The sequence below is a fragment of the Oryzias latipes genome, chromosome 2, assembly GCF_053564925.1.
Source record: "Oryzias latipes strain Hd-rR chromosome 2, Olatipes_Hd-rR_3.1".
Taxonomy (NCBI): Eukaryota; Metazoa; Chordata; class Actinopteri; order Beloniformes; family Adrianichthyidae; genus Oryzias; species Oryzias latipes.
Window position 1 is genome coordinate 17,505,389 of NC_136238.1, and position 10,390 is coordinate 17,515,778.

Below are 10,390 nucleotides of genomic sequence, written 5' to 3' on the forward strand. Positions count from 1 at the left end.
ATTCTTTGACAAATTGTATGTTTAATAGTCATAAACATGCTTTTTTCACACTTTTGACTCACAAAATGATTGTTATGCACAAAGCGCTCTCAAAAGCACGTTTTGTCATTTGTGGTTTAAAGCAAGTGTCATCCATGGTCACATTGTAAGTTTGAAAGTCCAAACAGTCAGAAATATACTTTTTTAACACTTTTGGCACATTTGACTCACAAAATGATTTTTAAGCACCAAGCGCTCTCAAAAGCACGTTTTGTCATTTGTGGTTTAAAACAAGTGTCATCCATGGTCACATTGTAAGTTTGAAAGTCCAAACAGTCAGAAATATACTTTTTTAACACTTTTGGCACGTTTGACTCACAAAATGATTTTTAACACCAAGCGCTCTCAAAAGTACGACGGAGTATTAGGGCCACCAAAAAAAAAAAAATTAGAGCCACCAAAAAAAAAAAAAAAAGTAAAATTACGAGATTTTATCTCGTAAATTTAGGAGATAAAAACTCGTAAATTTAGGAGATAAAAACTCGTAAATTTAGGAGAAAAAAAGTCGTAATTTTAGGAGATTACAGTGGAAGTTAGCATGCAGAGCAGCAGGTGAACGCCGTGCAGCAGCAGAGCAGACCGACTAAACTTTGTTGAACAGGTGAGCTGAATGTTTATTGATAACGTTCCAAATGTCTGGAAGGTCATTTGTTTGATTTACAATTCATTAAAGTTTTATTTATTGATGGTTGGTTTGCAGGATCTCTGCAGCCCGATGAAGCCGTCGTCGGTGTCCCTGCAGCTGTTCGCTTGAATCCTTTCTTCACCAAAGACAAGACTCTACGTCTGTGTGACGCTTCCGTCACACAAAAGGAGGAGCACTTTTTTGGCATTTTCAACGTTCCAAAGCTAATATAAAACACTATTTTCATTCCTCTTTATTGTTTTATGCTGAAACGGGACATTTCATCTGCAGGAGGGGGCGTTTGTAACACTGTTTACTTCCGCATTGGTGTTGGGATGACAGGTTCATGACGTAATGAGACAAATGAACTTCAGAAAATGTGAATGAAAAGGAGAATAAAGGCTGCAGCGATTGTCTACACCCAAACGTGTCTCTGAGCTCCTTATTTTACATATTAAACTCCGCTTTACTGACACTGAACCCCGGAAAGACTGCTACACGGAAAATAATCTGATTTTGAGTCGCCAAAAGGTTCAGAATCTCTTTGTTTTAAACCTATAATAATCCGGAAATGAAGCTTCACAAAAGGCTCCACATACTTCATCTTCAAGCTAGGTTCCGATAAACGGACAACTTCGGTGTTTTTTCCTTAATCTACGACTTTTTTCTCGTAAATTTATGAGATTTTAAGTCGTAAATGTATGAGATAAAAAGTCGTAAATTTACGAGTTTTTATCTCGTAAATTTAGGAGATAAAAAGTCGTAAATTTATGAGAAAAAAACTCGTAAATTTACGAGATTTTAAGTCGTAAATTTACGACTTAAAAGTCGTAAATTTACGACTTAAAATCTCATAAATTTAGCAGATAAAAAGTCATAAATTAAAGAAGAAAGCACCACAGTTGTCTGTTTATCGGAGCCGTGGTCGACGATGAGAGACGTGGATCATTTCGTGAAGCTTTATTTTCGGATAGGTTTCACAAACAAAGAAATTCTTAACCTTTTGGCAACTCAAAATCAAATTATTATTAGCATCAGGACATTGAAAAGAATATGTCGAAAACTGGGCCTCTTCCGGCGGAAGCATCATACAGACTTGGAGGAGATCTTGACTTTCGTGGAAGAAGAAATGATTGGAAGTGGACAGCTGCAGGGATATCGATGGCTTCATCAACGGGCACTACAGAGAGGTTTTGTTGTTTCTCAAGAGACAATTAGAGCTCTGATAAAGATTTTGGATCCTGAAGGGGTAGATTTGCGTCGGGCACGCCGTCTGCGGCGTAGGCAGTATACATGCCGGGGTCCGAACGCATTATGGCATGTGGACTCCTATGACAAACTAAAGCCTTATGGGATTGCAATAAACGGCTGCATCGATGGATTTAGTCGTCACGTAATGTGGATGGAAGCATATACCACCAACAGCGACCCCAAAGTTATTGCTGATTATTACATCAACACAGTGACGCGCGTCGGAGGATGCCCTCAGCGCCTGCGAGCTGATCCTGGGACAGAAAATGCGCATATCAGAGAAATGCAAATGTTCCTCCGCAGACATCATGCAGACCATCACGCCGGACAACAAAGCTTCATCTATGGTTCCAGCACCGCCAATCAACGAATTGAATCATGGTGGGGGATCCTTCGGAAGCAGTGTGCTCAGTTTTGGATGGACATTTTTCAAACCCTTAAAGATGATGGTCATTTTACAGGCGACCTCTTGGACAAGAACCTGGTGCAGTTCTGCTTCCTCAATTTAATTCAGGTATTAATGAGATATATCTTTATCACTTTTCTCATCTTTCCCTGACAACAACTTGTTTTAGATAACACTTTAGATGAGTAGTAGTTTGAGCTAAAACGGACAATTTTGACAAAAGAATTTGGAGCACAAAACATGACATGAAGCTATATCTCCTGTATATGTTTCTACTAGGTTCCTAATATTACATGAAGTCATTTTTAAATAAACATTTTTAGCTGAATCTAAAGGTTATTATTATCAATATTTTCAGATTTAACAATGTAAAATGTGTAAATTACTTTGTCTTTTCAGGAAGAATTAAGGGAGGTTGTGAGAACGTGGAATTTGCACCAGCTAATGACCAGGCCTTCACAGAGTTTACTCAGAGGGCGCCCCATCCTTCTCTACTGCATGCCACAACTCTATGGCGCAGAAGACAAGCTTCAGCTGGTGAACACAGATGACATTGCTGTGTGTAAGGAAGAATGCACACCAAAAGGACAATACCCTTGTGATGAAACGATCTTTGAACTCTGCATACTGCTAATGACTGAAAACAACTGGAATGCTCCTGAAGATGCCTACAGTGCTGTGGAACTGTATTCCCACTTAAGAAATGAAATACTTGATCATCTTTAATTAAGTCTTTATGTCAGACATATTTAAGGTTCAGATTCTTAAAATATATGACTTAAATCCAACAAAACAAAGTAATAGTTCCACCAATGCAATTTAATGTTCTGTTTAACGATGTAAAGTTCTGTTTGTCTAAAAAGATTAGTAAATGTTACACTAAGTCCTAAAGCCAACTCTTTTACCTCGAATATTTTGTTATGAGCCGGGTGACGGTTGAAAAATGTATTTTAAATATATGTATTTTTTTTGTATAAAAAATTGTAAGCTGCCCTGTAGCAAGTGAAAGTCTTGAATTTGAATTATTGTGGGGGCTAGAAGGAGCTCAGCAGAATACCCCCAGAGATAACAAAACATACGCTTACAATAAAAGACAAAGCTCTCCTGCTGTATGCACAGGCAATTTTATTGTTAAACTTTACAAGAACTTTTTCATGTAAATAAATTACATAACAAACAATGTAAAATGAAGAACATGTGCTTTTTCTCAAAACTTTAAGACACTTCCCAGGTGATTGTACTTGTCTCCTTCAGGATGCAGAACGAGACAACAAAATACTCATAATATAGCAGTCATGAGTTTTGCAGGCACACAATACATTTTGATTGCGGTAATATTAGATGTTTTGGTTCTCTTAAAATAACAAAAATAAACTTCCTCACATGTTTTGATAAGCTTTCTTTCCTTGTATGAACAGGTAAAGTAAAATTCTATAAAAGTAGAAATGTTTTTAAAATAAACATAAAATTACAAGAGAGCAGTCTGAATTTTAATGTTTTTAACTTCAAGAACAATATTTGAAAGCAGTCAAAAACGTTAATTTACAGCTGCCAGAATACTGAGATGTAACTTTACTTTTGTCAAAGCTATGTGGGATGATTTGTTTGAAACACCAGGTTTGATTACACAATATCCATTATCCAGATGTTGCTCTCGAGAATTGAGTTAAATTCACTCCGAAAGTCAGGAAAGTGATCATAGCTGTCAGAGAGTTCCAGGACCATCCCACAGGTGTGTGCAATCGGCCTTCTTGTGTAAGTAGTTTGACTGGTAAAGTCAACTTTGATATTGTTTCTACACAACACGTCTGAGCCAGTGCAAAATCTTAAGAACATGCCAAGCTTTTCTTCATTCAGCTCTCTGATGTATCTTTTCAGGTGTTGTGCCACCTCAGTTTGTTTTGGTGTCATCACAGAAGGGAAGTTTAAGAGGGCAACAACTTTTTTTGCCGTTGGTTGGAGGTCCTTGTATGTTTTGGTCAACTCCCCAGGGCTTAGGTTCACATGTGCTTTTGTGACCTCTTGCCAGCAGTCTATGACAAACATGGGTTTCTGGACAAGTTCCTTGTGTGAAATTTCATCCAAAATGCCTGCTATATTAATTGCAGTGACCATTTTTCTGCATTCATACGTGCTCAAGACTTCCATTAGTTCATCAGTATCAGCAGATGAAAAATCATGCAATGCATTCCTTAGAATGTCCTGTTCTTGTGTGCTTACAAATTGAAGAAATGTTTTTTTTAAATCACTGTACACCTCCCCATACAGCATTTGTTCTAAAAATGGTGGGGCAAGTCGGATTGGTAAATACTGACAGTCTCTAAATCCTTTCAGAAAAATTCTTCCGATTGCTTTCCATTTAGCTGCACAGAAGTCATGCCTGAGGAAAGGAACTTTCAGAGTTGTTCCTAGGGTGCACCGTTCATAAAACTCTGTCCAAAAACTACTGTAGACATCCCTGACTACACCTGAGCCAGTTGCTTTTTCAACTGAATTGTCAGGGAGCAAACGTCGGATGTTTAAGTTTTTGTCCAGGATGTTTGTGTCAGTAAAAGCCTCAATCATTTCATTGAAGCTGTTTGCATGGTGTAGAACCAAGGTTACTTCAGGTATTACAGCCTGAGGGTTTTGCAAGATGTCATCTGGATCAAAGATAATTGTGTCACTGAGAGAAGTAAAATCAAACTCTGATGAATGCTGTGCACCTATTATTATTTCAGGGTCAGACGTCTGAGATTCATTGACTTCAGTGAGATCCACTAGAACTGCATGGCTTGGTTCACCAGAAAATGTGACATTTTGGATTTCATTTTCAAATGTGCTTGATTGTGAATGTTCGTGGTTCGAAGAAGAGTGAAAACTGCTTCTTGTAGAAACATTGCGCAAATCTTGCATAGAGGTTTGATGTAGTTCTGCATAATGTGACTGCTCATCTGTGTTCATGTTTAAATTTCGACTAGAACTTTCCTCTGAAGTAAGTGATTCAACATCACTGGGATCTCCAACACAACTATTTGCATCTTTGCTATTGTCATCAATATCATCATTTTCAAGTTCTTTAAATTGAGTTGCAATGTAGAAGCGCAAGACTGGTAGCTTCACAGAGTTATATATGTTTTCGATTGACACATCTCTGGGGAAGCAATTTTGTCCAAAATCCCAAACATCAAATTCAAACTCAGATTCCAGCCCTTTGCTAGATTTCCCCTCTGGAAAAAATAGTGCCTTTCCTTCTTTTAGTATCTCATGAAAACCTGCTTTAATGTTGACTTTCACTTTCCTTGTTCCTCCTCCTTGTTTTGTCCTAATTTGCTTTGAAACTCCTTTTTCACTGTGAATCCATCCAATTTCAATGTTTCTCATGACCTGTTTTGATCTACTTACTGACTGGTTGACTGTTTCTGGCATTTCTTGGGACTGGTCCCTTTCCCTTCTAAGTTTCAGGTTTTGTCTTAATTTCTCAAAAAGACCATGTTTTCTTTTTGATGATGTCGTTTGACGCCTGCAATAGTTAACTAAAGCAACTCTATCTCCATATGATGGTAGATGATCTGCAAGCTGAGCATCCTCCATGAGCAGCACAACTTCTCTGTCAATCTGTGAAAATAAAAGACAATAATTTAGCAAAGTCAAGGTACTAATTGAGGACTTCAAGGCTACTTCAGGATTCCATCAGCATTTGTGTCACTTTCCTTAAATCTGTGATTAGCTTCACCATTCTACAGCAGTTATCAATCTCCCAAAAAAAAGACACCAGTTTCATGATAGAGGGCTTTTCACCAAAAATTATGTGCTTAGAGAAGACAACTGGCAGCTGGTTACCCTCATTATAATCCACAGGACCTATTGGCAAAGCTGAGGCTTTATGGAAAGATTCTCAAAGGTCTTTCCCAACTTTTGTGTCTTTTCTTCTAATGGAAATATTTTTAATTTCAATAGGCATATTTTCTTAACTTAAAAATGTTAACTAGATAAAACATTCAAAAGATTCGTCTTCATTAAGCGTACAATAGCTTACCTTTTGTTGTTCAAAGAAAGAAATGGTTTCTTCTGAGACACCTCGAGTTCTCAAAAAATTTAGGAGGTCTGATGATTCTGCTGCCATCATGCATCTAAAGAAAACAGCGATATATTTTGTCATTTTTTAGAAGCTTTGGAAGCAATATGGGCCCACAGACATCCTATTGGCAAAATAGGAATTTGAACCTGCGTCCTTACTCAATATGTTATGGCAGATTTAGAATGTATGTTTCAATGTGTGTTCATATTTTGTGTTTTACGGTAATCCGATGACAGCGATGAGCCTGGCGCTGCTACTGAGCTGCGCATGTGCAATTTTTGTAATTTTTGTCCATCACGCTAAGAGGACACAGACGCCTTACCGTTCTCTCCATCTCTCTTAACCTCAGTCATTCACTACTAGTATAGCTCAGCCACGGCCACTGCTGAGTTCATTTAAATAAATAAAAAAGCAAAATAAATAAATAAAGTGGTAGCATGTACATACTGAGCTGTCGTTTTCGTGTCAATAACGTTTTAGTTTGTCAAAGTATCAAAACAAATGTATCGCAGCAACATATCAAAAGTGACGCGAGTGGCATGCGTTAATACGAACCAGTTTCGGCCTGCAGCCCACGGCTTGGAGAGCGCTGGTCAATAGGGTGGGACAAGGGGGGATAAATGCACCTTCCTCTTGCCGAAGCTCTGCAGTGTGTGTTCTAGCAACAGTTAACGGGCGTTTAATAAATGATCCATGGATCAGAATTTGCAGCTACTCATCAATTAATAAAGCATTAATAAACCGTATATCCTACAAAAAAGCTTTAAAATGCGTGCAACGTTCTATAAACATTCAGCTTACCTGAGAAGTCGGTCTGCTGCTGCACATGGCGTTCACATGCTGGACTGGATATTCCTTCGACTTAAATCTCGTAAATTTACGAGTTTTTTTCTCATAAATTTACGACTTTTAAGTCGTAAATTTACGACTTAAAATCTCGTAAATTTACGAGTTTTTTTCTCATAAATTTACGACTTTTTATCTCCTAAATTTACGAGATAAAAACTCGTAAATTTATTTATTTTTTTTTTGTGTGTGGCTTTTTTTTTTTTTTTTGGTGGCCCTAATACTCCGTCGTACAAAAGCACGTTTTGTCATTTGTGGTTTAAAACAAGTGTCATCCATGGTCACATTTTAAGTTTGAAAGTCCAAACAGTCAGAAACATACTTTTTTACACTTTTGGCACGTTTGACTCACAAAATGATTTTTAAGCACCAAGCGCTCTCAAAAGCACGTTTTGTCATTTGTGGTTTAAAACAAGTGTCATCCATGGTCACATTTTTAAGTTTGAAAGTCCAAACAGTCAGAAACATACTTTTTTAACACTTTTGGCACGTTTGACTCACAAAATGATTTTTAAGCACCAAGCGCTCTCAAAAGCACGTTTTGTCATTTGTGGTTTAAAACAAGTGTCATCCATGGTCACATTTTAAGTTTGAAAGTCCAAACAGTCAGAAACATACTTTTTTACAGTTTTGGCACGTTTGACTCACAAAATGATTTTTAAGCACCAAGCGCTCTCAAAAGCACGTTTTGTCATTTGTGGTTTAAAACAAGTGTCATCCATGGTCACATTTTTAAGTTTGAAAGTCCAAACAGTCAGAAACATACTTTTTTACAGTTTTGGCACGTTTGACTCACAAAATGATTTTTAAGCACCAAGCGCTCTCAAAAGCACGTTTTGTCATTTGTGGTTTAAAACAAGTGTCATCCATGGTCACATTTTTAAGTTTGAAAGTCCAAACAGTCAGAAACATACTTTTTTACACTTTTGGCACGTTTGACTCACAAAATGATTTTTAAGCACCAAGCGCTCTCAAAAGCACGTTTTGTCATTTGTGGTTTAAAACAAGTGTCATCCATGGTCACATTTTTAAGTTTGAAAGTCCAAACAGTCAGAAATATACTTTTTTTTAACACTTTTGGCACGTTTGACTCACAAAATGATTTTAAAGCACAAAGCGCTCTCAAAAGCACGTTTTGTCATTTGTAATTCAAATAAAGTGTTTTTCGTTCACATAGTGTATGTTTAATAGTCATTAACATGCTTTTTCACACTTTTGACTCACAAAATTATTTTTAAGCACAAAGCGCTCTCAAAAGCACGTTTTGTCATTTGTGGTTTAAAACAAGTGTCATCCATGGTCACATTTTTAAGTTTGAAAGTCCAAACAGTCAGAAACATACTTTTTTAACACTTTTGGCACGTTTGACTCACAAAATGATTTTTAAGCACCAAGCGCTCTCAAAAGCACGTTTTGTCATTTGTGGTTTAAAACAAGTGTCATCCATGGTCACATTTTAAGTTTGAAAGTCCAAGCAGTCAGAAACATACTTTTTTACAGTTTTGGCACGTTTGACTCACAAAATGATTTTTAAGCACCAAGCGCTCTCAAAAGCACGTTTTGTCATTTGTGGTTTAAAACAAGTGTCATCCATGGTCACATTTTAAGTTTGAAAGTCCAAGCAGTCAGAAACATACTTTTTTACAGTTTTGGCACGTTTGACTCACAAAATGATTTTTAAGCACCAAGCGCTCTCAAAAGCACGTTTTGTCATTTGTGGTTTAAAACAAGTGTCATCCACGGTCACATTGTAAGTTTGAAAGTCCAAACAGTCAGAAACATACTTTTTTAACACTTTTGGCACGTTTGACTCACAAAATGATTTTTAAGCAGTGCTGTTTAGAGTGCTCTCTAAACAGCACGTTTTGTCATTTTTAATTCAAATAAAGTGTTATTCTTTGACAAATTGTATGTTTAATAGTCATAAACATGCTTTTTTCACACTTTTGACTCACAAAATGATTGTTATGCACCAAGCGCTCTCAAAAGCACGTTTTGTCATTTGTGGTTTAAAACAAGTGTCATCCATGGTCACATTTTTAAGTTTGAAAGTCCAAACAGTCAGAAACATACTTTTTTAACACTTTTGGCACGTTTGACTCACAAAATGATTTTAAAGCACAAAGCTCTCTAAACAGCACGTTTTGTCATTTTTAATCCAAATAAAGTGTTATTCTTTGACAAAGTGTATGTTTGACAGTCATAAACATGCTTTTTTCACACTTTTGACTCACAAAATAATTTTTAAGCACAAAGCGCTCTCAAAAGCACGTTTTGTCATTTGTGGTTTAAAACAAGTGTCATCCATGGTCACATTGTAAGTTTGAAAGTCCAAACAGTCAGAAATATACTTTTTTAACACTTTTGGCACGTTTGACTCACAAAATGACTATTAAGCACAAAGCGCTCTCAAAAGCACGTTTTGTCATTTGTGGTTTAAAACAAGTGTCATCCATGGTCACATTGTAAGTTTGAAAGTCCAAACAGTAAGAAACATACTTTTTTAACACTTTTGGCACGTTTGACTCACAAAATGATTTTTAAGCACAAAGTGCTCTCAAAAGCACGTTTTGTTCTTTGCGATGATTATGATCAACTTTCTCAGAAAAACACATTGCTCCACATGCATAATATGCTAACTGTGCTTGATATGTTAATGTGGCCAAAAGTGCTAGCTTAGCATTAAGCATCATCACCCCTCTTAGAAAAACACATTGCTTTAATTGTTAATGATTTTAACTATGCTGGCTATGCTGATCATGCTAACTATGCTAGCTATATAAATATGGCCTAAAGTGCTAGCATAGCGTTAAACATCATCCACTCTCAGAACACATTAACCAAAATGCTATTGCTATTTATGCTAGCTATACTAATAAGGCTTAAAGTGCTAGCATTACAATAAATATCATCCACTCCCTCAGAACACATTAACTAAAATGCTATTGCTATTTATGCTAGCTATGCTGATATGGCGAAAGTGCTAGCATTGCGATAAGCATCATCACTTCTCTTAGAAAAACACATTGCTCCAATTGCTAATCATGCTAACTATGCTGGCTATGCTGATCATGCTAACTATGCTAGCTATGTTAATGTGGCTAAGAGTGCAGGGGTTGCGATGATTATGATCAACTTGCTCAGAAAAACACATTGCTCCAAA

At 36.8% G+C, this 10,390-nt stretch overlaps 1 protein-coding gene and 1 long non-coding RNA gene across 3 annotated transcripts; one reads left to right on the plus strand and one right to left on the minus strand.

The window, feature by feature from the left end:
* Window positions 1–392: 392 nt before the first annotated feature.
* Window positions 393–3,445, plus strand: LOC110016040 (uncharacterized). Of its 2 annotated transcripts, none has more exons than XM_078943222.1 (3): window positions 393–2,296; window positions 2,377–2,429; window positions 2,721–3,445. In XM_078943222.1, the coding sequence occupies exons 1-3, from the start codon at window positions 1,596–1,598 to the stop codon at window positions 2,870–2,872; spliced, it is 906 nt and encodes a 301-aa protein (XP_078799348.1). In that variant the 5' UTR covers window positions 393–1,595; the 3' UTR covers window positions 2,873–3,445. The 2 variants fall into 2 exon arrangements, with proteins under 2 accessions (XP_078799348.1, XP_078799342.1); XM_078943216.1 differs by having other exon boundaries at window positions 393–640; window positions 740–2,429.
* Window positions 3,427–7,450, minus strand: LOC144990202 (uncharacterized). Its single transcript, XR_013654217.1, has 4 exons — window positions 7,183–7,450; window positions 6,937–7,039; window positions 6,340–6,433; window positions 3,427–5,918 (listed from the first exon to the last, which is right to left on the minus strand). It is a non-coding gene; the product is annotated as an uncharacterized LOC144990202 (long non-coding RNA).
* Window positions 7,451–10,390: the final 2,940 nt, after the last annotated feature.